This window comes from Perognathus longimembris, chromosome 13, assembly GCF_023159225.1.
Source record: "Perognathus longimembris pacificus isolate PPM17 chromosome 13, ASM2315922v1, whole genome shotgun sequence".
NCBI classification, from domain to species: domain Eukaryota; kingdom Metazoa; phylum Chordata; class Mammalia; order Rodentia; family Heteromyidae; genus Perognathus; species Perognathus longimembris.
In genome coordinates this window covers 12,413,348-12,440,701 of record NC_063173.1, presented here as the reverse complement: position 1 = coordinate 12,440,701, position 27,354 = coordinate 12,413,348, and the positions used below count along the sequence as shown (strand labels likewise).

At 47.9% G+C, this 27,354-nt stretch overlaps 2 protein-coding genes and 1 non-coding gene across 7 annotated transcripts; all 3 read left to right on the top strand.

Moving 5' to 3' along the window:
- Positions 1-2,600: 2,600 nt before the first annotated feature.
- Positions 2,601-13,108, top strand: LOC125361192 (folate receptor alpha-like). Of its 2 annotated transcripts, XM_048359431.1 has the most exons (6): positions 2,601-2,729; positions 6,050-6,109; positions 6,919-7,079; positions 11,858-12,046; positions 12,168-12,303; positions 12,711-13,108. In XM_048359431.1, the coding sequence occupies exons 3-6, from the start codon at positions 6,927-6,929 to the stop codon at positions 12,998-13,000; spliced, it is 768 nt and encodes a 255-aa protein (XP_048215388.1). In that variant the 5' UTR covers positions 2,601-2,729; positions 6,050-6,109; positions 6,919-6,926; the 3' UTR covers positions 13,001-13,108. The 2 variants fall into 2 exon arrangements, with proteins under 2 accessions (XP_048215388.1, XP_048215389.1); XM_048359432.1 differs by lacking the exon at positions 6,050-6,109 and having other exon boundaries at positions 2,602-2,729.
- Positions 4,379-4,485, top strand: LOC125362815. Its single transcript, XR_007213118.1, has one exon. It is a non-coding gene; the product is annotated as a U6 spliceosomal RNA (small nuclear RNA).
- A 9,517-nt stretch (positions 13,109-22,625) lies between the features above and the next one.
- LOC125361194 (folate receptor beta-like) lies at positions 22,626-25,734 on the top strand. 4 transcript variants are annotated; one of them, XM_048359435.1, is made up of 5 exons: positions 22,626-22,745; positions 23,104-23,251; positions 24,752-24,940; positions 25,028-25,163; positions 25,286-25,734. In XM_048359435.1, exons 2-5 carry the CDS (start codon positions 23,108-23,110, stop codon positions 25,570-25,572), a joined length of 756 nt encoding a protein of 251 aa, XP_048215392.1. In that variant the 5' UTR covers positions 22,626-22,745; positions 23,104-23,107; the 3' UTR covers positions 25,573-25,734. The 4 variants fall into 4 exon arrangements, with proteins under 4 accessions (XP_048215392.1, XP_048215391.1, XP_048215390.1 ...); XM_048359434.1 differs by having other exon boundaries at positions 23,098-23,251; XM_048359433.1 differs by having other exon boundaries at positions 23,063-23,251.
- The last annotated feature ends 1,620 nt before the right edge of the window (positions 25,735-27,354 follow it).

Sequence of the window (27,354 nt, the reverse complement as noted above, 5' to 3'; positions counted from 1 at the left end):
ATGAGCATTTCATGTGTTTCGTTGCCATTTTGTTTGTTTTGTTTGTTTGTTTGGTTCCCTGACCGAGAAACAAATCGTTGCCATTTTTACCTCTTCTGAGAAGTCCCTCCTTTGCCCCCTGGCCCATGTTGTAATTGGTTTACTAGGTTTGGGAAGGGCTAGTTCCTTGAGCTCCTTGTATATATTGGATATTAGGCTTTTGTCTGATATATTGCTGGTGAAGATCTTTTCCCAATTTATTGGCTATCTTTCTAGTTTAGTAACTATGTCCTTAGCTGTGCAGAAACTTTTTTGTGCCAGTCCTGGGGCTTGAACTCAGGACCTAGGCAGTGTCCCTGAGCTTCTTTGCTCTGCCACTTGAGCCACAGCTCCACTTCCAGCCTTTTCTGTTTATGTGCTACTGAGGAATCGAACCCAGAGCTTCATGCATGCTAGGCAGGCGCCCTACCACAGAGCCACATTCCCAGCCCTCAGAAACCTTTTATTTTGATGAAGATCTGTTTATCAAGTCTCTCTCCTATCTGTTGTACCCCTGGGACTCTATGTCTACCTATACCTATAAATTCTAATGTTTCTCCTACTCTATCTGGAAGTAATTTCAGAGTTTGGGGTCTGATGTTGAAGTCCAAGAGTCCTACCTCTAATTAACCAGCAAAAATCCGGAAGTGGGAGGTGTGAAGTGGTAGAGCACCAACCTGGAGGCTGCAGAAGCTTAGGGAGAGTGTAAGGCCATAAAGTCCAGGCTGGTACCACACACACACACACACACACACACACACACACACACACACACAGACTTGCATGCACTTGCCATCCTACCTACTTGGGAGGATAAATAGGAGATCGGGGAATCCAGGCTGGTCTGGACATACATAGGAGTCCCTACTGAAAAAAATAGCTAAAATGAAAGGGTTCGAGGGCATGGCTGAAGTAATAGACTGTCAGTTTAGTAAATACAAATCCCTGAGTTCAAAGCCCAGTGCTGCCAAAACAAAAAGATTCAGAATGTCCAGCTGGAGATGGGTGACACACGGAGGGGCTGGTGGACCCACAGGTTGGGGGAATAGGAGCTCCTTATTCTCCAGCCCTGACCCTGACATTGACATGACCTTGGTTCCCTGGTTCTCCCTCTCATCTTTGTAGCAGAACAGAGATGGTCCTGAAGGATCTCAGCAGTTCAGGTTGCAAGGTATTTTTTTTTATTACTTGCCAGTCCTGAGGCTTGAACTCTGGGCTTGGGTGCTGGGCCTGAGCTCATTTTTGTTCAAGGCTAGTGCTCTAGCCCTTAAGCCTTAGTGCCACTTCCAGCTTTTCCTGTGATTAATTGGAGATGAGAATCCCGTGGACTTTCTTGCCCAAGCTGGCTTTGAACGTTGATCCTCAGATCTCAGCCTCCTGAGTAGCTAGGATTATAGGTGTGAGCCACCAGTGCATGGGGCAAGATTTTTTCAATCAGACCTAAGCTTTGAGGACAAAAGGAGAGTAAATTGGAGCTTGGGAACAGGTGTTACTTAGGCCTGTGCTTTGTGTAGGTGTGTGTGTGTGTGTGTGTGTGTGTGTGCGCGCGTGCGCGCGCGCATGCGTGCGCTGGTCCTGGGGCTTGAACTCAGAGCCTGGGCACTATCCCTGAATTTTTGTGCTCAAGGCTAGTTCCCTACCCAGCCACAGCTTTTTTCTAGCTTTTTGGTGGTGAATTGTAACTTTCTTAGCCAGGCTTTAAACCATGATCCTCAGATGTCAGCCTCCTGAGTAGGTAGAATTATAGTTGTGAGCCACTAGTACCCAGGAAGCCTGTGTGCTAAAATTGAAAAGAAATTTTTTTTGGTGTGTGATACATTGGTTTGATCTTGCCAGGAAAATACTCTACCACTTGAGCCATGCTTCCAACCCTTTTTGCTTTTGTTTTTTTTTCCCCCCAATAAGATCTTGTAATTATGCCTGGACTGGCCAGGACTGCAGTCCTCCTATTTACACCTCCTACATAGCTGGGATGACAAGCATGTGCCAATGCACCCAGCTCTTTATTACTTGAGATAAGAGTAGGGAGGGCTGTTAAATATTTTTCCCTGGCTTGCCGCAAACTTTTTTTTTGGTCAGTCATGGGGCTTGAACTCTGGGCCTGGGCGCTGTCCCTGAGCTCTTCCGTTCAAGGCTGGTGCTCTACCCCTTGAGCCACAGCACCACTTCCAGTTTTCTGGTGGTTAACTGGAGATAAGATTCTCACGGACTTTTCTGCCTGAGCTGCTTTGAACCGTGATCCTTAGATCTCAGCTTCCTGACTAGCTAGGATTATGGGAGTGAACCACTGGTGCCCAGCTTGCCGCCAACTTTGATCCTAGCTACATCTCTGCTTATCAAGGAGTTAGGATTCTAGGCAAGCAGCTCCTGTAACAAGTATAAGCCACAACCACCTGGCTTTTTTTTGTTTGTTTTTAATTTCAGTGCTATTAATGGAACCCAGGGCCTTACATAGGTCAAACAGGCACTCTGCCATTAAGTTTTACATCTAGCCCAAGCCTGTATTAATCTACCCTTTCCATCCCCACGGAGGCTTGCAATAATTAACAGCTGAGTGGCCTTTGCCCAATCTCAGGCTTTATTCCTGGGCTCCATTCCCACTGCCTGTCTCCTAGGCCACTAAACCTCACTGTCTGTTAGAATAAAGCTCCAAAGTAGATCGTAGAAGAGAGCAGAAGCCTGAGCAGACCGAGAGCCGCCTCCTGTCCCAGGTATGCAACTTCCACCCCCATCAGAGGCCACGCACCCTATAGTACTTACCGTGCCTGCTAGAGAATGTGCCTGAAAGGGAGGTGGGTAAGGGGGAGGACCCTCTGTTTGCTGACTGCCAGAGGATCCATAGGTAGAGGCTGAGGCCCAGATTCGAGTGAGGCTAAACAACATCTCTGTGAGCATCGCTGTACCAAAGCCCAGGCCACTGGCCTTTGTGTTCAGCATTGAGCTCTTAGCTCTCCTACTTGGCCCCTAAACTGGGTAGTGAGGGGGGCAGGCTGCGATGGTTGGTAGGAAATGTTATGGCTAAACCAAGAACTGAGGATGAGATTTGGGAGCTAGAGACTGGATGGTTATTATTTGGTGGTGTTCTCCTTCCTATACTTAACCCTTAGACAAACAGCATGAAGACAGTTCGCTTGTATTTCCCCAAGGATCTGAGGCATCTTTGATCACAGGCCAAACTTATGCCCTAAACAGCTAGGCTTTGTGGTCCAGCTCCCTGCCCCAACCAGAACTGAGCCATATTTAGAGCTCCAAGAGTACAGATTTCCCTGACTCCACCCTGAAAATTAGTTGAGTGGGTGAATGGAGGCAGGACTGGGTTCTGGGATGAATGATTGTTGAATGAGAGAATGAATGGAGGAACACTGGAATAAATAGAAGAGCAGTGTAGTAAATATGACAAGAAGCGTACTCACTACCTTATTATGTAACTGTAACCCCTCTATACATCACCTTGTCAATAAAATTTAATAATTAAAAAAAAGCAGTGTAGTAGGAAACAAAAAAGCAGAGCGAGAATTAAATTCCAAACTTAAGTGCTGCTGCTTAGTGACCCCACCACTCAGGTCAGGCCTTGGCAAAGGCTCTGTAGGGACACCCAAGTTTGGGGGGGAGATGCGGAACATGGAGGTAGATTCACTTCATCGATTAGTGTGTGGAAGTGAGTTTGAGCGGAGACAGGACCGGACACAGGACCGGACTTGTGGGAAATGAATTTGGATGGTTGCATGAGGTCCCAGGAGACCGCTTGACATTCTTGTGAGTAAGAGGAAGCCAGCTCTGATATGGAGGCTAAAGAGTCTCTCAAGGCCCCAGGAATGGCTACGCTGGCTGTGACATCTCCAGGTCACAGGATCTCGGGGAGGGGCCAAATGGACCAGCTTAAGTGACCAACTAAAATAGGCTAGAAATAGGGTTGAATTCAGGGCCTGGGTACTGTCCCTGAGTTTCTCTTGTGCAAAGCTAGCTCTCTACCACTTGAGCCACAGTGGCACTTCTGACTCTTTTCTTGGTAGTTTATTGGAGGTAAGAGTCTCATGGACTTTCCTGCCTGAGCTGGCTTGGAACTGTGATCCTCAGATCTCAACCTCCTGAGTAGCTAGGATGATAGGTGTGAGCCACTGGTGCTGGGTGATAAATAGGCTTTTTAAAAGGAAAAGAGGGCTGGGAAGGTGGCTTAGTGGTAGAGTGCTTGCCTAGCATGCATGAAGCCTGGGTTTGATTCCTCAGTACCACATACACAGAAAAAGCCAGAAGTGTGCTGTGGCTCAAGTTGTAGAGCACTAGCCTTGAGCACAAAGAGGCTCAGGGTCAGCATCTAGCCCCTGTGTTCAAGACCAGGACCGGCAAGAATAAAAATAAAGTGCTTACTTCATCAGCACATATACAAAAATTGGAATAATACAGAGAAGATTAGCATGGCCCCTGCACAAAGATGACACACAAATTTGTGAAGCCTTCCATATTTTTAAGCATGCCAGAACAAACTGGAAAAAAGTAAACTGCATAATTTTTCTTTAATAAAGCTTGCCAGAGAGGGGCTGGGAATATGGGTCAGTGGTAGAGTGCTTGCCTTGTAAAACTTGCCAGAACTGGATTAAAACGATAAAAAGAAAAAAGAAAAGGCGGGTCAATTCTGGGAATGTCACTTAGTGGTAGAGTGCTTCCCTAGCATGCACGAAGCCCTGGGTTCAAGTCTTCAGGACCATAGAAGCAGAAAAAGCCAGAAGTGGTGCTCAAGGATAGTGATGAGGCCCTGGATTCAAGCCCCAGACTGGCAAAAAAAGAAAGAAAGAAAGAAAGAAAAGAAGAGAAAAGAAAAGAAAAAGCCAGCTAGGCAATAGTGGCTCACGCCAGTAACCTTATCACTCAAGGAGGCTGAGATTTGAGGATTGGTTCAAAGCCACCCAGACCAAGAAATCCTTGAGATTCTTTCTTATCTCTACTTATTAATCACCCAAAAGCCAGAAGTGTGGATGTGGCTCAAGTGGTAGAGAGCCAGCCTTCATCAAAAAAGTTAAGCAAGCCTGTAATCCTACCTACTTAGGACGCTGAGATCTGAGGATTGTGGTTTTAAAACTGTATCTTTCACTTACCTACTCAGACCAGAAAAAGCATGCCCTGGAACCCACATGTAGCTTAGTAACTTTAGGACTAGGGCTAAACTGCCAGCACTGATCCTGGGGGGATTTAATGCTCTGGACCCTTCTTTTTTATAGGCATCCCAGAATCCAGGAGGGTTTGGACTTCTTGGTTCAATGACTCTTATGATAAACAGGTCCCACCTGACCCACCCTGAAACAATAGATCCTGACCTCCCCCTCCCTAAGGGGGAAGACTCCTGTGGGAGACTTTTGGACTGTTTTAACTATGCAGAACTTCTCCTCACGTGCCGCTTAATACTCCTTATTTAACCCGGAGGCCAAAGTCTGCATTTTGGAGGACAGAAGATGGCCCAAGATGGGCTTAGAGTTGTAATCTCTTTCTCTGCTGTACTTATTTACTAATGAACTTCCTTAGGTCACATCTAAATTCTTCTGATGCTGATGTCAGGACTGTTGATTAGCTGGGCCAATCCACTCAACTCTTGCCTTTAATCCCAGCGAGGTAGGAGGATCTTTTAAGCCCAATTGTCTGAGAAAAACTTGGACAGACAGCTGTGACTCTCAGACACCAAACGTCTACAGACCTACTACAGCTTAAGCTGGGGTGCTGGGCCTGGGGTTTGAACTCAGGGCCTGGGCACTGTCCCCAGCCTCTTTTTTGGTCAAATCTAGTGCCCTAGCATGTGAGCCACAGCTCCACTTTTAACTTTTTTTGGTAGTTTATTGGAGATTAGAGTCTCACAGACTTTTCTGCCGGAGCCAGCTTCAAACCACAATCCTCAGATCCTGAGTAGCTAGGATTATAGGCGTGAGCCACTGGTGCCTGGCACTACGATTATAATTATTATTACAACTATTGTTTTGTTGTTTTCCTGTAACTGGGGTTTGACCTTAAGGGCCTCACACTCTTGCTTGTGTTTTTGCTCAAGGCTGGTGCTGGACCTCTTGAACCATACCTCCTATTTTTACTTTCTACTGGTTAACTGAAGGTAAGAGTCTCACAGATTTGTCTTCCCCTCGCTGATTTTGTACTTTGAGCCTCAGATCTCAGACTCTTAAGTAGCTAGGATTACAGAGTAATCCATCATCTCCAGGCTACTTTTTATTTATTTATTTATTTATTTGCTGGTCCTGGGGCTTAAATTCAGGACCTGGGCACTATCCCTGAGTTTATTTTGCTCAAATCTAGTTCTCTACGACTTGAGCCACAGTGCCACTTCCAGCTTTCTCTGAGTATTTTGTTGGAGGTAAGAGTCTCCTGGCCTTTCCTGCAGAGGCTGGCTTTGAACCTCAATCCTTGGATCCCCAGTCTCCCCTGTTGCTAGGATTACAGGCTTGAGCTGCATCTGGCTGTACTGTTAAAGGCCAGTCTGGGTTGCAGATCTAGTCTCAGAAAAACTCGATCTTGGGAGGAGGAACCAAGTTTGACAAGAAATGAAATGTACCCCCCTATACCTTAGGTATGTCACTGTAACCCCTCTGTACATCACCTTGACCAAAACAAACTCAATCTTCCTGCCTCCAACTCCCAAGTGCTGAGATTAAGTTGTGTACCACTCCCTAACGAATCTTGACTTTGAGTTGTATCTCTTGACCCAGGAAAGTCAGCTGGGGACTGTGTTGGTGTGCGGTGTGGGATGGGTCTCTCACTGGGAGAGGCTGGGTGTGGGGAGACTGCAGGGAAGGGGGGGGGAGTGGGGGAAGCACGTGATCCACCAGCGGAGGCCCCGCCCCCTGGAGCTGAGCCCGCCTTCCACCTTTAATTCTTGGGTGAGAGCGACCAGTACTCTTCCTTCAGGTGCAGACATGGCCAGGTACGTGAGCACACAGCTGCTGCTCCTGCTGGTGTGGGGGGCCGGATGTGGAGCCGGGCCCAGGATGCCTCAGCCTCTCCAAGTCTGCATGGACGCCAAACACCACAAGGAACAGCCAGGCCCTGAGGACAGTTTGCATGGTCAGGTAGGTCTGGGGGTGATGGTGGCTTGACTCAGGAAGATGAGGTCAGCACTGTCTAGCCCCACTCTGCTTGGGGAGACCTTTGGCGTGCTCAAGTGTGGGGCTACAGTCTCACCCTCTCTTGGTGTTTCTTGTGATTGTAATGGCCACAGCCCCCTCTTGGGTTCTTACAGGTTTTCCTTATAGCAAAATAAGGAAGCTGGCACTGAGGTGCATGGGAACCTACGACGACGTTGAAAGGCCCATGGCGGGGAGGGGTTGGGTTGGGGGGGGGGGGAGGAACTGGGTTTGGGGGTTTTTCAGTTGGGGAAGAATTGCCTCAAGGAACCAAGAGGAGAATGCCCACTGCACACAGTGGGACAGCACAGCTTGGGCAAGGTGGCCCCACTCTTGCCGCCCAAGGCTGGTCCCAAACACTATTTTGTTACAAGCCCTTTAATATTTGGGGGGGGGGGGGTGATGTGTGGTCATGGGGCTTGAACCCTAGGCCTGGGAGCTGTCCCTGAGCTTTTCAGCTCAAGGCTAGCGCTCTACCACTTGAGCCACAGGGCCACTTCAGGTTTTCTAGTGTCAGTTGGAGATAAGAGTTCCTGCCTGGGCTGGCTTTGAACCTGGATCATCAGATCTCAGCCTCCGGAGTAGCTAGGATTACAGGCATGAGCCACCAACGCCCAGCTCACTTTAATATCTTGAACCAAGCAAACTATTTAATATAGATCAATATAATGTAGTTTTAAGGAAAAAAGAAAACAGCAACACACACCAGCTACTCAGGAAGCCGAGGTAGAAGGATTGTTTCAACTCAGGAGTTGGAGTCCAAGGTAGACCACATAGAGGAACTCTTAAAATTGTTGCTCTGAACTCTGGCCCTTGAACTTGTTAGGATCCCAGGTGTTGTGTGTAGTGTGTGTCTGGGCACTGTCCCTTAGCTTTTCTTGCTTAAGACGGTTGCAACCTGCCGTGTGCCACTTTGGGGAGCAAGGCAGTAGACCAGACCCTGCAAATTGAGGTTTGGTGTACCAGGGTACCTGTAGCCTTCTGCTAGCTTCACATCCCAATGTTCCATTCACCAAGTTTCCCATAGAGAAAGTGTGAGCAGAAAGCAAGGTATAAACGTCAACAAGAGACATTTTGTGAAGAAGTGGTAGTGACTTACTTACCTGGGGGAACTAGCACTAAACAGTAAACAGCTTACAATTTGCATAAACCTTAGAGAACCCCCAAACTCCCAGGCAGTTTAGGGGGAGAATTAGCCCTTACCCTGGATAGAAATCTGAATTACCTTTAAGCCTGGACTGATTGACCTTTCCAGGAAACTCTCAGTGTTCTGAGAGTAGGTTGGGAGAAAGTCTTCCAACTCCCAGTCCTTTCTGCGTTTCTGGCTTTCACACCAGGCTAGCTCTCGTCCACTTGAGACATAGCTCACTCCAGCCTATTGGTGGATAATAGGAGATGACAATATCATGGACATTCCTGCCTGGTCTAGCTGGCTTTGAGCCATTATCCTCAGATCCCAGCCACGTGAGTAGCTAGGATTACAGGCATGAACCACCAGTTCTTGGCTCCAGTTAAGTATTTTTTTCTTGGTTATAATGTCTTGGGGCTAGGAGAAATTGACAGAATTATAATATACAAATGAGTATAAAGGCCCCCTGACCTATAAGGGATGGTTTACAGGCCTGAGTCATCTGTTCTGTTAAAGATTGTTGTTCTAGGTACTATTTGTCTTTCAACCATCTTAGGTAATCCAGAGATAGGTGAGGGGAAAACATATGACCTTGGTGGGCTATTTTGATGTTAACCAAGACTGGTCTTCTCTGAGTTTGAAAATTTAATGTTTTCTCTGAGATCTTGTGGTCTCTTCCTGGCCTCCTTTGCTCCTGGCTAACTGCTATCCATCATTCAGTCCTCTCAAGTCTGAAATTTTAGGGAGTGGGAAGCTGAAGCTGGTCTTTGGCTATTCCTTGCTGGCTTGGGGCATAGGCTTGAGCCGGGAGTCCCTCACTCTTGTTTTCTGTTGATGGGGATGGCATGGAACTACCCCAGGGGTGGGAGGCCAGTAGAAAGACTGAGATTGAAATCAGCAGTTGTGTTCAAGGAGGAAAAACCTTATTCAAAGTTTAGTTAGAGTTAGCCACTGGACTTGGGACCTTGTCCTTGCTACGCGGGTGTTCTATCTACCTCTTGAGCTATGCTGCCAGTCTATTTTTGCATTCATTGTTTTCAAGTATGGATTTTTTTAAGCTTTATGCCTGGGCTGTGATCCTCCGACTTGTGCTTTCTCACATCCTTGGTGATGATGGGTGTGTGCCACCCTACCCAGTCATTGATTGAATCTTTCTTTTTTAAAGCCAGGGCTAGCCTCAAACCTCATCTCTGTCTTCTTATAGCTAGGATTACGGATTTCCAGTGCTACACCTGGGCTTCACTGGTAGTCTTATAGCCATTTATTTAGAGGCCATTTTTCTCCAGACCCAAGATCAGACATTCCCAAAAGAGAGTCTGTAAGATTAGATGGACGTGTTCCCTAGTAGATCTGAGTCCTAACACCAGAAATGTCACATGAAGGTCAAGCAGGACTGTCCTGGTTCTTGCATCTGATATCAAGAAAAGAACTCAGGTGAGATGTTAAAGCCAGTGCAAGGGATAGGAAAGTGTATGCACTTTCAATACTAACTGGAAGCTAGGCTTCTGTAGGATGAGAATAATCTGGGGACATTTTTAAAAAGGCAAGATAATTTGCAATACACATTTCACTTGTATATGCCCATTTAACTTGGTAGCAGGTTATGGTCTGTCCATCTCTGCCGGGTACAGGCTAGAAGTGGTGGTGGTGGGTGTCTCAAGCAGCCTTTATTTTTATTTTTTTATTGTTATTATAAAAGGTTATATACAGAGGGATAACAGTTACATTAGTCAGGTAAGGACTACATTACTTTTTGGACACTCCTTCCTTCACGCTCTCCATTTTCCCCTCCAGTCCCTGCCCACAAGTTGTGTAGTTCATTGTCAACATAGTGTGTAGCGAGTACCACTGCTGCATTTGTTCACCCTTTGTTCCTCCATTTTTGTGCCTCCCTTCCCAAAGACAGATAAACAAGACAAAAAGAAAGGAAAACAAACTCATTTCCTAGAATTAATTTCAATGAATATTATTTAATATGACTGGAAGCACAGAGGCAATGAGTCTTGGTGTTCCTTCCCTAAGAGTATCCTTCTTGGTCTCACTGTGTGTGAAGGCTCAGAGTCCTGTATAATTTATCATGTCTTGGTGAGAAACCAAAGCAGCTTTTTCTTTTCTTTTATTATTTAATTCATCACTTTTTTTTTTTGCCTGTCCTGGGGCTTGAACTCAGGGCCTTGGCACTGTCCCTGAGCCTCTCTGTGCTCAAGGCTAGTGCTCTACCACTTGAACCACAGCACCATTTCCGGCCTTTTCTGTTTATGTGGTACTGAGGAATCGAATCCAGGGCTTCATGCTTGCTAGGCAAGCACTCTACCACTAAGCCACATTCCCAGCTCTCTCTGGCCCTTTAAAACTGAAAAGGAAGACAGAGTATCTGTGAGTTTAGATGTAAGGGAACAGAAGCCCATGGCTTTTCTATTTTGCTATAGTAAATTGGATCAAATGGTGACTCGAGTCACAGGCTTGAAGGAGGAAGAGCAGGGTGAAAAGGCTGGGTCTGCCTGGGGCGGGGCAGGCAAGACTGGAGGAAGCAGCTAGGAATACAGGGATGAGGTACCAGTGCTTGACTAACAAAAGTATATTTTTATGTGTGCTGGTATTGGAGCTTGAATCAGGGCCTTGGGCGTTTCCTCCATTTTTTCTGCTCAGGGCTGAGCCACACCTCCGGTCAGTTGTCACCACCTCAGTGAGGCTTGGACTGGCCACTCTATGGACACTGAAAGTCCCCTCCCTCTCCCTCCCTTCGCTTTTTCCCCCCCAGAATGATCATGTCGTAAGTATTTATCAGCTTATAAACATTTCCAATTCCTAGAAAAGTGCTTGGGTTAGAGGATGTAGGAGCTTGCTAAAGATGTGAGAATTGCCACTTGGGAGGCCGAGATAGGGCAGGATCAGCTTCATCCCAAGGAAAAAGCTAGACTCCATCTCAAGGACTACACTGGACGTGGTGGTGTACATAAGGAATCCCAGCTACGTAGGAGGCCATAGGTAGCTACTTGTGATACGAGGCCTGCCTTAGGTAAAGTACAACTAGAGCAAAAAGGGACTGGGAGCCCGGTACTGGTGGCTCACATCTGTAATCCTAGCTACTCGGGAGGCTGAGATCTGAAGATCACAGTTCAAAGCCAGTGCAGCCAGGAAAGGCCCTGAGACTCCACTTAATCACCTAAAAAAGTGGAAAAAGAGTAACACAAACAAACAAAAAAGCTCAGGAACAGTACTCAGGTTATGAGTTCAAGCCCTACAATTGACACCCCCCCCAAAAAAAATGGTGGGAGGACTGGGGGTACGGTTCATGATAGAGCAGTTACCTCTGACCTTGAGCTCTTCTGCTCAAGGCCAGCCCTCCATCACTTTGAGCCACAGCTCCACTTCTGGTTTTTGAGTGGTTAATTGGAGTGGGGGGTGGGGGTGGGGACAGGGGGAAATGACTCTTCTGCTGGGGCTGGCTTCAAACTGCAATCCTCAGATCTCAGCCTCCTGAGCAGCTAGGATTACCGGTGCGAGCCACCAGTGCCCGGTTTGCCTTTGGCATGTTGCGGTTGTAGCGGTTATGGACTCAGTCTCCTGCCTTTTTTTTCTCCCCGCCATGCAGTGCAGCCCCTGGAAGGACAACTCCTGTTGCACCACCAACACCAGCGAGGAGGCGCATAAGGAGATGTCCTACCTCTACAACTTCAACTGGAACCACTGTGGCCAGATGACGCCCGCCTGCAAACGGCACTTCATCCAGGACACCTGCCTCTATGAGTGCTCCCCTAACTTGGGGCCCTGGATCCAGCAAGTATGAGTGTCCTCCTGCTCCCCTAAACTAGCAGAGGAGTTAAGCTCTCCTGACATCTCTGGGCTGTGCCTCTAGCTTTGGGTGGGGCGCTGAGCCGAGTTCTTCTCCATAAATCTCTCAGGTGAACCATAGTTGGCGTAAGGAGCGGATCCTTGATGTGCCCCTGTGCAAGGAGGACTGCCAGCGCTGGTGGGAGGACTGTCGCACCTCCTTTACCTGCAAGAGCAACTGGCACAAGGGCTGGGACTGGAGCTCAGGTGAGGGAGGAAGAAGAGAAGGGATTTGGAGATGGGCCTGTATGTGGGGGGTGTGGCACATGCAGATTTCAGGGCTAGGAACAGCACTGAAAGTTCTAAGACCCGAGCCGGCACTGGTGGCTCACGACTGTAATCCTAGCTCCTCAGGAGGCTGAGATCTGAGGATCACAGTTCAAAGCCAACCCACTGGGAAAGTCCATTAAGACTCTTCTCTCCAATTAAACGCAGAAAAATCCAGAAGTGGTGCTATAGCTCAAGTGGTAGAGTGCTAGCCTTGAGCAAAAAGGAACTCAGAGACAGTGCCCAAGTCCAGAGTTCAAGTCTCAAGATTGGCAAAAATAAAAAAAAAAATACCCTAGGCTCAGTGGCTAACAGTCTGCCGTCTTGCCCCCATCCTCTTCTCCCAGGGTATAACAAGTGCCCCGTGGGAGCTGCCTGCCAGTCCTTCCACTTCTATTTCCCCACGCCGGCTGCTCTGTGTGAGGAGATCTGGACCCACTCCTACAAAGTGAGCAACTACAGCCGGGGGAGCGGCCGCTGCATCCAGATGTGGTTTGACCCAGCCCAGGGCAACCCCAATGAGGAGGTGGCCAGGTTCTATGCTGAGGCCATGAGTGGGGCTGGGGCTCCTGGGGTCCCTGGGTCCTGGCCTTTGCTGCTCAGCCTGGCCCTGGCACCGCTGTGGCTGCTCGGCTGAGTCCCCTTTTTACCCTGGGTGCCCTGCTTAGCTCTCCAGCCCCCAGCTCTTCTGTTCCGGCCCTGTGGTGGGAAATCCAACAGCAGTTTGAATAAACGGAACACTCCATGTGTCTTGTGAATTCCTTGGGAGTGAACAGGACGGTGATGGCTTAGCTTTCCCGTGTTTGTCCATTGAAGCCGGTCGTACTTGGCTTGTTCTCAGCTCTGGCACTTACTGAGAACTAGCCAGACACTTCTCAGAGCTCTCAGTTGCATTGTTCCCTATAGCTTTCACTGAAAGCCGTTACCTAGGATGTGTGTGTGTGTGTGTGCGCGCGTGTGTGTGCACCTGTATACACGTGTACGGGCACAAGCCAGTGCCAGTACAGGGCCTTGAACCCAAAGGCCTGGGCACTTTCTCTTGGCTTTTCTGCTTAAGTCACAGTTTCACTTCTAGCTCCCGGGCTCACAGACGTTCTTCCCAGCTGGCTTTCAACCTTGACCCTCAGGTCTCAGCCTCCTGAGTGGCTAGGATGACATGGAGTGAGCCACCTGTGACGGCCCAGCACACACCTAGAATTTGGACACCATTTCAGTTGGTCGCACGGGCAGGCCTTCCAGGGCTGACCACTGACTTCACCGCTACCTTCAGCTTTCCAAGAGAACTGGGGGTGTAAGTTCTAGCATGTTCTTCATGCTGGCTGCAAGCGCTGTACCTACTCACTTAAAGCCCACGCGGTGCTGTCTGCTAGACACTGTCCTAACGATATGTATTCCAGTAAGTTGTGTGTACTTGAATTTTATGTGTATGGAAACAGACAAGCCAAAGCCATACTTGCCTAAGAACTAAGATTCCAGGAACTGACTTGTGTACAAACTTCTTTTCAGGGAGTGAATTTATGGATCTTGAAGAATCAGAACTGGACCTTAGACTCCTATAGCTGCTTCCACACCAAATCATCAGAAAGAATTTTAGGCCACATTGCCACGTTAAACATCATATGTAGTAGTTCTGAGAGCCAGGCTGGGTTACAATAACATTTCTTTTTATTTATTTATTTATTTTGGCAGTCCTGGGGCTTGAACTCAGGGCCTGAGCACTGTCCCTGGCTTCTTTTTGCTCAAGCCTAGCACTCTACCACTTGAGCCACAGTGTCACTTCTGGCTTTTTTCTATATATGTGGTGCTGAGGAATAAAACCCAAGGCTTTATGTATACAAGGCAAGTTCTCTACCACTAGGCCATATTCCCAGACATACAATAACATTTCTAATAGCTAATAATAACAATTTTTCTCCTCAAGTGACTTTTTCTTGTTTCTGCTGTTTGTTGTGCCAGTTCTGGGGCTTGAATTCAGGGCTTGGGTGGTATCTATAAGGTTTTGTTCTCAATGCTAGAGCACTTGAGCCACAGCTCAGCTTCCAGGTTTTTTTGTTTTGTTTTTTTGTTTTTTGTTTTTGTCAGTCCTGGGGCTTGAACTCTGGGACCCCCAGCACTATCTCTGAGCTCTTCAGCTCAAGGCTAGCATTCTACCACTTGAGGTACAGCTCTACTTCTGACTTTTTGGTGATTAATGGATGTAAGAGTCATGTGGAAGCCGGACACTGGTGGCTCAAGCCTATAATCCTAGCTACTCAGGAGGCTGAGCTCTGAGGATTACAGTTTGAAGTCAGCCCAGACAGGAAAGTGTGAAAAGGCTGGAATTGGTATTGTAGTTAAAGTGCTAGAGTGTTAGCCTTGAACAGGGAGAGGCTTAGGAACAGAGCCCAGGCCCTGAGTTCCAGCCCCAGAACTGGGGTGGGGGGTGTCATATGGGGGCTGGGAATGTGGCTTAGAGGTAAAGTGCTTGCCTAGCATGCATGAAGCCCTGGGTTCTATTCCTTAGCCCCACATAAACAGAAAAAGCTGGAAGTAGTGCTGTGGCTCAAGTGGTAGAGTGCTAGCCAAAGCAAATAGCTCAGGGACAATGCCCAGGCCCTGAGTTCAAGACCTAGGACTGGCCAAAAAAAATAATAATAAAACAAAGGAAGGAAGAAAGAAAGAAAGAAAAAGAAGAGTCATGTGGATTTTCTCCCCAGGCTGGCTTCAAACCATGACCATCAAGTCTTAGCCTCCTGAGTAGCTAAGATTACAGATATAAGCCACCAGCACCTGGGTTGAGGAAAACATTCTTTTTTTTTTTTTTTTTTTTGCCAGTCCTGGGCCTTGAACTCAGGGCCTGAGCACTGTCCCTGGCTTCCTTTTGCTCAAGGCTAGCACTCTGCCACTTGAGCCACAGCGCCACTTCTGGCCATTTTCTATATATGTGGTGCTGGGGAATCGAACCCAGGGCTTCATGTATACGAGGCAAGCACTCTTGCCACTAGGCCATATCCCCAGCCCGAGGAAAACATTCTTAAAGAAACCTAACATCTGGTTTTATAAAAATTAATTATCTGGGGCTGGGAATATGGCCTAGTGGTAGAGTGCTTGCCTCGGTGTACATGAAGCCCTGGGTTCTATTCCTCAGCACCACATATATAGAAAAAGCTAGGAGTGGCGCTGTGGCTCAAGTGGTAGAGTGCCAGCCTTGAGTAAAAAGAAGCCAGGAACAGTGCTTAGGCCCTGAGTTCAAGCCCTAGGACTGACAAAAAAAAAAATCAATTATCTGAGACAAAAATCTATTCTACCATGAACCTTCAGAGCTTTGTAGGAACGGGACTATCAAGGAAGACACTTGCTTCTGGTGTGGAGTACATAGACAACGTGGCATACCAACTAAGGCAGTTTTCTTTTCCTTTCTTCTACCTCTTTTTAGGCAGTACTGGTGTTTGAACTCAGGGTTGTGTGCTTACTACATAGACGACCTATCACTTGAACCACACACCTCTTCTCCAGCCTTTTTTTTTTTCTTTTGTGCTTGTTAATTGGTGAAGTCTTAGGGTCTTTACTGCCCAGGCTAGCTTTGAATGAAGTCCTCCAGATCTCAGCCTCGTGAGTAGCGCCCGGCATGACCTAAGAATTTTTTTTTAAAGGAGTGTTTATTCCCTTTGGCCCAGCTATAATCTGCTAAATTGAGGGCTAGAGACCAAAGCCAGGGAAAGAAAGGAAAAAAAAAAAGCTATATCGTATGACTAGTTTAAAAAAGAGCATGAAGTATGTTACCCAAAATACCAAGACAATGACCACAATCCTATCATCTCCTTCATTAACTTGATGCATTCCTTAAAAATGACTTCTTGTTGTGTGTTCTTGGCTGAACATCTTCCTCCATAGAATTCTGCGTGGGGGGTTCAGTTTTTCTGGAAGTCCAAACCTCAGACTCTAGCAGGCTGACTCATCAAGTGCTGGTTTCTGGGAGTGATGTCAGGTATGTTTGTCTATTTCCTATCAGCAAATTATGGAAAGGATCTTTAGGCAAACAGGACAGGAGACTTGGGACCACCTGTGGACAATACCATTGGTCTGGTCACTCTATTTAAACTTTCAATATCCCTATGAGAAAGAAAGACTTTTAATTGGGATGTTATATGTAACAGCATAAACCTACCAGTACATTGAACAGTTCATAAAAGCTTAATGGATGGATAGTTTAAGGAGAAGTTATTAAAGTCTGGAGAAAGAAAAGCTAGGAGAAGTTAGTCTTATTCATTCAACTAATCCTCTTGTTTATATTATTACTTCAATTTAATTTATTTGCGCTGGTCTGGGGCTTGAACAAAGGGCCTCGTGCTGTCTTTGAGCTTTTTTTGCTCAAGGCTAGTGCTCTACCACTTTGTTCTTTTTTACTTTTGTGCCCATCCTGGGGCTTGAACCCAGGGTCTGGGTGCTGTCCTTGAGCCTCTTTTTCCTGAGGCTAGTGATCGTCCACTTCATCCAGGGCTCCACTTCCAGCATTTTTGGTAGTTTAGTAGAGATAAGAGTCTCACAAATTTTCCTGCCTGTGCTAGCTTCGAACAATCAGATCTCAGCCTTCTTAGCAGGATTACAGGCGTGAGCCACCAGTGCCCAGCTACCAAGTACTCTGCCAGACACATAGGAGATTCTCAGCTCGTATCTTTGAGTGAATAAATAAAAAGCTCTCTCTCTCTCTCTCTCTCTCTCTCTCTCTCTCTCTCTCTCTCTCTCTCTCTCTCGGGTGGGGGTCAGTCATGGGGCTTGAAACTCTGGGCCTGGGCACTGTCCCTGAGTTCTTTAGGTCAAGGCTAGCACAGTACCACTTGAGTACCACTTCCAGTTTTATGGTGATTAACCGGAGATAAGAACCTCAGACTTTCCTGCTCTGGCTGGTTTTGAAACTCGGTCCTCAGGTCTCAGCCTCCTGAGTAGCTAAGATTGTGGATGTGAGCCACTGACACTAGGCTTATAGGGTCTTTTTGATAGGTGGGGAACTTGATTAATTCTTGAATTTTTTGCTTAGCTGGTGCTTGAGCCACGCATCTAACCTGCCTTTTTGCTGTTTAATTAGAGATGGAGTTTTGACATCCCATGTCTTGCTCTCCTGAGTTGCTAGGGTTGCAGACACTTGGTAAAGTTTCTCTTTTTTGCCCAGTCCAGTTTGGACTAGAATCCTGCTGTTTACACTTCCTGCCTTAGCTGAAATGACAAATGAGTGCCTATCTCACCCAGCTTTTGTTTTGGTTTTGGTTTTGGGGGGTCTTGAACTCTAGGCCTGGGTGCTGTCCTTGAACTCTTTTACTGAAGGCTGTCACTATACCACTTGAGCCATATCTCTACTTGTAGCTTTTTGTGGTTAATTGGAGATAAGAATCTTAGTGATTTTTCCTATCCCTGCTGGCTTCAAATTGCCATCTTCAGACCTCAGCTAGGATTCTAGGCATAAGCCACCTTTGCCCAGCTGAAACCTTGTCATAACATTATATAAGCCGGTGGCTCACACCTGTAACCAGCCAGCCCGGTCAGGAAAGCCTGTGATACTCTTATCTCTAATTAATCACCAGAAAACTGGAAGTGGCACTGTGGCTCAAGTGGCAGAACACCACTAGCCTTGAGCCGAGGAGCTCAGGGAGAGTACCCAGGCCCAGAGTTCAAGCCCCACGACCAACAACAACAACAAAAAAATGTATATGTCCTTAGGTGTGAAGAATCCTATTGTTTGGGGCTTTTTGTCTGTTGTAATGGACCTAGCATGTGGGTGGCCATGCTAGGCAAGAGTCCTGCCACTAAGCTACACACCAGCCCCAGTGTTTGTTTTGTGCTTTTAGGGGTGTAAAACCCAAGGCTTGGCTTAGAGTTGTCACATTTTACCACTGAGGTGCATCTCCAGCCTGGATTATTATTGTTTTATGTTAAATCATGACCCATGAGTTTGATTTGAGTCAGCAAAAAAGGACAAAAGAAAGGCAAAAATAACATGTTTTTTGAGAAGTGAAATTCACTTTCATGTGGGGTGGGGACCTAAAAATCTGCTCTCAAGGGAAAACACATAGGAATGTTTAAAAAACCAAAGCAAAGAAAAACAAAACAAAACCCTTTTACCTCTCTGTGTTTTGAAGTCATTTTATCCTATGAGTGACCAATATCATTTGAAGGTTTATACTTCTTAAAATAGAAGCATTTGAAGCAGCATTTCTTGAGGGGCAAAGAAAGGATGCCGGAAAATCCATTCCTCTCTAAAAGCAGCAAGAATACTGGCAAAGAGTGTCCAAACCCGTTTACCCAGAACTCTTGAAATGAACCACAGCTTTCAAAAATCCAAGGAACATTTAAAGAAAAAAAATGGCTATATCTTAATGGAACCGTCAGTTTTGTGGAATTTTTCTCAAACTCAACTGTCCCCAACTCCAAAGTAACCTTCAAAATAAAGTCTCCCATCTGCAGTCAAAACTCACAGCCTAGCCGCCACTAGAGGGGGCAGGGTGGGTTTGCAGTGTCCCCCGGCACCCCGGTCCTAGAAAACTGCTGTTAGTTCACTTATTTGTCAGAACCCAAAGGGATCTATCTGGAGTTATGTACTCCAGAGGCTGAGGAGGGGAATTGAGTCAGGACTCCTAGGCTAAGAGTGGGGGAGGGGAAAGGGAGAAAGAGGAAGGAGGAGGAGGAGAGGGAGTGAGGGAAGGAAAGGAAAAAAAGAGAAGGAGGAAAGAACAGAAAAGAAGGAAGAGCTGGGTACTGTGACTCACACCTGTCATCCTAATTACTCAGTAGGCTGAGATCTAAGGATCACATTTCGAAGCTGCTCCAGGCAAGAAAGTCCATGACACTGTTAGTTCCAATTAACCACCAAAAATCTGGAGGTGGAGCAATGGCTCAAATAGGAGAGCACTGGCCTTGAGCAAAAACAGCCAAGGAACAGCTTCCAGGTCTTGTGTTCAAGCCCCAGTACTGTCCCCCACTCCCTGCCCCACCCCACCCCCCCAAAAAAAAAAGAAAAGGAAAACAAGAAACGAGGTAAAAGTAAAGAAGACAAGAAAAGCAAGAAAGAAAACTTTTCATTTAGGGTTAGTCTTGATGTGACTAGATTTAGGCTCCGTTAGTGAAAAACTCCAGTATTCCCTTAAACCATCAACAGCAAATTGTTTGACATCTGAGCTGCCAGAAGAAAGAATGCCAGTTGAAGTAGACCAGAGGTGACCAAAAACCTTGAGAGGAATGTCAAGAAAAGGGGTGTGTAAGAGGCCTTTGGGAAGCTCTGCCATCTTGCTGGAAATATAGAAGTCTACACGCATGCGCGGGGATTTTTTTTTTTGCGGGGGGGAGGGGATCTGATCCATAGAGTTGCTTTATCTGTTTATTTTTGAGACTAGATGTGTAGCCCAGGCTGGGAGGAACTTATCATGTAGCTCAGGTTATCCTCCAGTTTACTTTCTGCCTCTGCCTCTGCCTCTTGAGGAATGCTGGGATTATAGGCCTATCCCATTACTCCTGGCAATGCATATTAATTTAGATATCCAGTTTTTATTTTTATTTTTGTCAGTTGTGGGGCTTGAATTCTGGGCCTGGGCATTGTCCCTGAGCTCTTCGGCTCCAGGCTAGAGCCCCTATCACTTGAGCCCTAGTGCTACTTCCGGTTTTCTGGTGGTTAATTGGAGATAAAACCTCTCACAGCCTTTTTGCCTGGGCTGGCTTTGAACCACTATCCTCAGCTCTCAGCCTCCTCCTGAGTATCTAGGATTGCATTCATGAGCTGCTGGCACTGACTAGATATCCAGTTTTAAGCAGAAAGATATGAGACATACAGAGAAATAGGAGGGGGTGGGGAAGCAATTAATAGCCAGGAGCTACCAGCTTATGCTTGTAATCCTAGCTACTCAGGAGGCCGAGATCTGAGGATAACAGTTCAAAGCAAGCCAGACTGGGTAGAAGTGGAGCTGTAGCTCAAGTAATAGAGTGCTAGCCTTGAGTGAAAAAGCTAAGGGACAGTGCCCTGAGTTCAAATCCCAGTACTGGCGACACAAATACATATACACACAGAGACACACAATACAGTTAATAGAAACTATGTCTGAGAAGTGTTGTACTTAACTGGACAAAGAATAATCTTAAAAGCTTTTTGTATTCCAGGCTAGACTTGAACTCATGATACTTCTGCCTCAGCCTCCAGGTTGGCAGGATTATAGACCTGCGGCACCACATCTGGCCATTATAGCCTTAAAAATCAGCTCTTATAAAAGAATGGAAGAAAATCTTGGTTACAGGGATTGTACACAAAATACACATCTAACAGAAATTATTGATAAGCAGAAACATTATTGTTTTTGTTGGTTGTAGGGCTTGAACTCAGAGCCTGGGCACTGTCCCTGAGCCTTTTTGCTCAAGACTATTAGTCTACCACTTGAACCACAGATCCACTTCTGGCTTTTTGATGATTAGTTAGAAATAAAGAGTTTCATGGACTTTCCTGTCCAGGCTGGCTTTGAGCCTGAATTCTCAGATCTCAGCCTCCTCAGCTAGGATTATAGGTGTGAGTCACAGGTACCTGGCTCTTCCTTGTGTTTTCTATCTGCCACCTGTGTCTTTTCGGCTGCTCGGAAATTAACCATTATCATTTAAGCCTACACAGTAAGTTTCAGGGTTCTTTTCTGTATATTATTCTCCAAAGTGTTTTGGGAATAGTTTGAGTGATAGATTCTTGCCTAGAATGCAAGAAGCTCTGTGACGAACCCTCTCTTCCCTCCCTGCCTCCCCCACCCCCTCTGAAAAAAGAAAAGAAAATCTGATGGGCCAAGGTCTAGCGATTTTTCCTAACTTTTCCTAGTGCAGTGGATGGGTTTCTCAGGGGGCCTTACTGACCTGAGTTTACAGCTGGGTTCTCTATCAAAGTAGCCTTCTCCTACCATGTGGAAATGTGCATTTAGCCAGATACTGGTGGATGTTGAATGCACATATCCTAGAATGGAGGAAGAGACAAGTGGAGAGATGAATGAAAATGAGGATGACTAAACTGGCAAAGTCTTGAACTCTGGAAGAGGGTGGGGTCTGGCAGGAAAGGAATTGCAGAAGAGTTGAGTGGGGGGATTTTATTCAGTGCTTTCCAGACCTCTTGTCTTCTACCCTGTGCTGTGGGCAGAGATCACTGGGGACATCCCAAGCTCTGGACCTATTGCCCGCCTAAGGGAGAGGCCAACACCCACACACCTTTGTGTGCTCCCAGCAGCAAAGGCAGTTCAGGTAAGGTGAGAAGAGCAACAAGGCTGGCTGGCAGGTTTGTGCAATGGAAGAGGGACAGGTATTTTCTGAGATCACTGTAGGACTGGAGATGGAGCTTGGTGGTGGAGCACTTGCCTAACATTTGAGAAACCCTGGATCCCATCAACAGTTCCACAAAAATAAAAAGGGAAGGAAGGAAGAAAGGAAAAGAAAGAGGGTGGAGGGAGGAAAAGAGGGAGAAATGGAGGGAGGGAAGCAAGTAGGGAAGAAGGGGAAGAGGGAGAAGAGAGGGAAGGAAGGAGGAGGGATTATCCTCATTCCTGTGGATAGAAGATCTGACCCTAAATACAAAACTCTGGAAGTAAGTTCCAGAGGAATTTTTTTTTTTTTTTTGCCAGTCCTGGGGCTTGAACTCAGGGCCTGGGCACTGTCCCTGAGCTTCTTTTGCTCAAGGCTAGCACTCTACCACTTGAACCACAGCGCCACTTCTAACTTTTTCAGTGTATGTGGTACTGAGGAATCGAATCCAGGACTTCGTGCATGCTAGCCGAACACTCCGCCGCTAAGCCACATTCCCAGCCCCCACCCCCCAGGATTTTTGAGAGGCTCTTGGCAGGACCTTGTGGTGAGTACATGTGGAGATGGTAAGAGAGAGGAGGAGGGCTCCATGATTACCTCTTTGATGCTTCAGTAGCAGAGCCCAAAGGAACAGCTGTCTGAGGTGAGGGCAGGAATGCACAGAGAAGGGGACTGTCACATTTATCAGGTGCCTCCGATGACTGTGTTTTTTCTGGGGACTTTTAGGTTGGGCCCCTCAGGTTTCTGGGTCTTGGCATTTGTGTTTTGAGATGGGGTCTGGTGCACTGGCTCTGAGAAGTGATGGCAGTGTGGTGGGGGTGGGGTGGGGTGGGAGTGAGGGGGTGGGGGGAGGATGGAGATGGAGATGGCTTTCAGAAGGAAAGGGAAGGAAAAAGACAGAGGAAGCCAAGCTGTTTCAACACCACCACGCTTTCCTTTTCGGAATTGTTTAACCAAACTCTGTCATGTGGGTCATGTCACTTGATCCTTCTGCAATCTGGAGAACTTGGCAAGCTGGATCATTGTCTCCCCCAGGGCTAGAAGGGCTTCCAGGCTGCTGTGGGAAGCCGTCCAGAGTCTGCGGAGCGCTGGCTGAGGTGGGATGCAGGCACTGCCTGTCCCTGGCCCTTTTCCAGGGCTCCAGGCACGGGCTTACCCTGTGTAGTTACTTGCATATATCAGGGCTTGAAGGATGGCGAGGGCACAGACAGAGTATCCAACTTGGGAAGACTGCCATAGGACTCACCCCTAACTCCAGCTTCCCTGGGGGGGGAGCCCCCTTGCCTCAGAGAGCCTCAGGACCCCAGCATTGAAGGAACAGGGTCTGACTTGGTCTTTTACTGCAGGGATGGAGACTGAAGTGGCAGAGGAAGGGGGGGTGAAGGGTGTACCCTGGATGGAGCTTTCCTTTCAGGCCTAGTCTTCCTAACCACAGCTCCCTCTGCGGAGCGACAGGGGCATGATGAGGAAATGGCTGCTGCTGCTTCTGGCCTGGGGAGCCATCACCTGCAGTGCCCGGGACAGGACAGACCTGCTCAATGCCTGCTTGGATGCCAAGCACCACAAGACCAAGCCAGGCCCTGAGGACAAGCTGCAGGAGCAGGTGAGGCCACGGTGGGCTTCCTGCTGGGAGGAGAGAGTCAGGATGGGGGAGGTGAGGGCCAGACCCTCCCCATCCCCACAAGGTGTCAGGGAGAAGATGAAGGGGGGTGGGGGTGGAGATGGTATTCTGGGTGTCCTCCCCAGGGAGGCCAATGCAGGGGAGCAGAGCTTGCTAGGCAGTCTCCCAGCTCCTGAGGGATGGTGCGTGCATGCTCCCTGTGCATGGCAGGAAGTCATTCCAGATGGTTCTTTAATCTAGTAGATGATGGCCTGCACATCACACCAATCACAGAAACACAGGGGCCCACACAGGAGTTGGATGGAACCGGCCCTGGTGGAGGCGGAGGGCTCCTCCGCGGATTTGAAGTGTGAGAGGCCTCTGCAGAGGCCGCGCTCTCCATGCTTCCTGCCCTGGCCTCCCATGACAGTGACATGGGGCATGGGACTGAACATTCACAGTCTAGAAACGATCATGCCAGGGGAGCGCCACTGTTAGACTCATTGTGTCCTTTTAGGTGCCGGTAATGGGGTTGGGCCCGTGCATTTTATGCCTCTCACATCACTAGTTTGACAGATGTGCACCCAATATGCCCTTTTGCTCCTCCTCCTCCTCCTCCTCCTCCTCCTCCTCCTCCTCCTCCTCCTCCTCCTCCTCTTCCTTCTATTTTTTGGTTGGTCATGGGACTTGTACTCTGGGCCCGGGTGCTGTCCCTAAGCTCTTCAGCTCAAGGCTAGCACTCTACCACTTGGTTTTTCTGGTGGTTGGTTGGAGATAGGATTCTCACAGACTTTCCTGCCCAGACTGGCTTTGAACTGCATATCTTAGCCTCCTGAGTAGGTAGAATTACAGGCATGAGTGCCCAGCGAATATTTACTTTTTCAAAGTAGAAAAAAAAGAGGGCTGGCAATGTGGTTTGGTGGTAGAGTGCTTACCTAGCATGCATGAAGCCCTGGGTTGGATTCCTCAGCACTACATACACAGAAAAAGCCAGAAGTGTCACTGTGGCTCAAGTGGTAGAGTGCTAGCTTTGAGCAAAAGGAAGCCAGGGACAGTGCTCAGGCCCTGAGTCCATACCCCAGGACTGACAAAAAGAAAAGAAAGAAGACTTTTTGGGGGCTGGGGATATGGCCTAGTGGCAAGAGAGCTTGCCCGTATACATGAGGCCCTGGGTTCAATTCCCCAGCACCACATATACAGAAAACGGCTAGAAGTGGCGCTGTGGCTCAAGTGGCAGAGTGCTAGCCTTGAGCAAAAGGAAGCCAGGGACAGTGCTCAGGCCCGGAGTCCAAGCGCCAGGACTGGCCAAAAAGAAGAAGACTTTTTGTAAAGTGTGGAGTGCTCTATGAAATGATGACTATTCGCCCCGAGAGGACTCACCTGGGCTCTCAAATCCCCCTCATCACACTGGTAATTATGTCCCCCCCAACATGGGCTGAGATCCTTGAGGCCAGGCTGGAGATAGAAGTGTTAGCTGATTCAGTCCTGGCTTCCCCCACCCAGTGCAGTCCCTGGAGAAGGAATTCCTGTTGCTTCCTGAACACTACTCAAGAGCTGCACAAGGACACCTCTCTCTTGTACAACTTCAATTGGGATCACTGCGGCAAGATGGAGCCTGCGTGCAAGCGTCACTTTATCCAAGATTCCTGTCTGTATGAGTGCTCCCCCAATCTGGGGCCTTGGATCCAGGAGGTACCACTGTCTGCTTTATCTCATCCCCCGTTATGCTGCTCTCTGGCTCAGACCCTTCACAACGGCCAATATCCCTACTCCATCCAGGTGAACCAGAGCTGGCGCAAAGAGCGTTTCCTGCATGTGCCCTTGTGCAAAGAGGACTGTGAGCGCTGGTGGGAGGACTGCCGCACCTCCTCCACCTGCAAGACCGACTGGCACAAGGGCTGGGACTGGAGCTCTGGTAAGAGGAGTCTAATGCGGTGGCAGCCGGAAAAAAGAGTTTGAGGAATTGAGGTGGGGTGAGGATTTCTGGGATGGCCATAAATGAGCTTATATTTGTGTCCATCATGTTACTGCTTTCAGGAGTTAATAAGTGTCCAGCCGAGACCGTCTGCCACACATTTGAGTTCTCCTTTCCCACGCCGGCTTCCCTTTGTGAAGGTCTCTGGAGTCACTCCTACAAAGTGAGCAACTATAGCCGAGGGAGCGGCCGCTGCATCCAGATGTGGTTTGACCCGGCCCAGGGCAACCCCAATGAGGAGGTGGCCAGGTTCTATGCTCAGGCCATGACTTCCAAAGCCGTGGCCCATGGGAGAGGGCTTTTCCTACCCAGCCTGGCCCTGGCACTGCCCCTCTTACTCCTTGTGTGAATGAAGTCTTCCCTAGGCCTCCTCTCTGCCTATCCACAGCTTGGGTAACCAGGATAGGCACAGCTGAGGGAGCCCCAAATCTACCCATAATCTATTATCCAGCCCTCTGTCGCTCAGTTCCTGCTCCATGGTGAGGGTTGGGGACAGTTCAAATAAATCTGTGACACAGGGCTGGGAATATGGCCTAGTGGTAAAGTGCTTGCCTCGTATACATGAAGCCCTGGGTTCGATTCCTCAGCACCACATATATAGAAAAAAGCCGGAAGTGGCACTATGGCTGAAGAGGTAAAAGTGCTAGCCTTGAGCAAAAAGAAACCAGGGACAGTGCTCAGGCCCTGAGTCCATGCCCAAGGACTGGCAACAAAAACAAAACAAATAGGGCTGGGGATATAGCCTAGTGGCAAGAGTGCCTGCCTCGGATACATGAGGCCCTAGGTTCGATTCCCCAGCACCACATATACAGAAAACGGCCAGAAGCAGCGCTGTGGCTCAAGTGGCAGAGTGCTAGCCTTGAGCGGGAAGAAGCCAGGGACAGTGCTCAGGCCCTGAGTCCAAGGCTCAGGACTGGCCAAAAAAAAAAACAAAAAACAAAAAACAAATCACTATATGAAGAATTATTTTCATTATGAGTTTGTGGCTGGGTGAGGGGTGGATCTCCTAGTGTGTGGATTCCTTTAGATTAGAGCAATCCCACCTATGTTTAAATCCAGACTCACTTTCTATGTAAAAGTACAACAGTTGTAACTTTGTTTCCTCAATAAAATTGGGTAACAATCCTTTCCTCAAGGCTAATAAAAGGATTTTTTTCCCCAGAAAGAATGTGAGTCTGTACATTAATAACTTCGAGGAGAGAGCCAGATCCAGGCTTGAACTCAGGACCTCATACTTTTATTTGACTTTTTTGCTTAAGACTGTAGTTCTGCCATTTGAGCTACACATCCACTTCTGGCTTTTTCTGGTTCATTGGAGATAAGTCTCAAGGACTTGTTACAACAGTCAGATCTCAGCCTCCTGAATAGCTAAGATTACAGGCATGAGCCACTAAAACCTGACTAGGATTTCTCATTCATATTATTTCCCAAATATCTCCCCAGCCCCGGCCCTTCTCTCCCTGGTTTGGTGCCCAGCTCCGCAATGGGAAAGCCGGGGGGATTGGGAGAGGGGGGGGGAAGCTCTACATTTCCGGTAGGAGGGAGAAAATCACACTTCTAACATGATGTGGATTGTAGTGGCAGAGTTGGGGCTTGGGGTTCTCAGAGGAGAAACCAAGCCAATTGGGAAGACAGTCTGGAGGATTCCTGAGGAGGAAATACTCAAGATCGGGCCAAGTGCTGTGCCCTAGAGGCTCTGCTGGAAAAGGGCTAGAAACCTTTAGGGGCTTCCCAGAGGCAGGAGGAGCAAGACCTCCTTTTTGGGGATAGGCTGGTTTTAGAAGACTGCCCAGGCTTTGCATAACCTCAGACCTAGACTTGACTTGATTTCTGGGTTTCTTGCCTCTTACGACCTTAGAAAAGTCTTTTGTCTCCACTTCTCTAACCAGAGTTCTCCCCAGAGACACACAACTACCTGATATCAGCCCAAAGGCGGTCCAGCTGGGACTAGAACCCAAGTGTGCAGACTCCTTCCTAATGGGGACCTCATTCACACACCAGCGCGCCTCCACCCCCATCCCCAGCAGGCTCCCCTTCCCAATACTAAAAGATGACGGATGGGGGAAGTTGGACACAGGTTGAAAGTTACTGGGTTCCTGGCTGGATCTGGAGACAAAGGTGGGCAGTAGCT

Excerpts from the sequence above, each read along its gene's own strand:
- LOC125361194 (XM_048359435.1), top strand. The coding sequence starts at position 23,108 with ATGATGAGGAAATGGCTGCTGCTGCTTCTGGCCTGGGGAGCCATCACC. Across the intron at positions 23,252-24,751 it reads AGGACAAGCTGCAGGAGCAG|TGCAGTCCCTGGAGAAGGAA; the intron begins GTGAGGCCACGG and ends TCCCCCACCCAG. Across the intron at positions 24,941-25,027 it reads TGGGGCCTTGGATCCAGGAG|GTGAACCAGAGCTGGCGCAA; the intron begins GTACCACTGTCT and ends TACTCCATCCAG.
- LOC125361192 (XM_048359431.1), top strand. The coding sequence starts at position 6,927 with ATGGCCAGGTACGTGAGCACACAGCTGCTGCTCCTGCTGGTGTGGGGG. Across the intron at positions 7,080-11,857 it reads AGGACAGTTTGCATGGTCAG|TGCAGCCCCTGGAAGGACAA; the intron begins GTAGGTCTGGGG and ends CCCGCCATGCAG. Across the intron at positions 12,047-12,167 it reads TGGGGCCCTGGATCCAGCAA|GTGAACCATAGTTGGCGTAA; the intron begins GTATGAGTGTCC and ends TAAATCTCTCAG.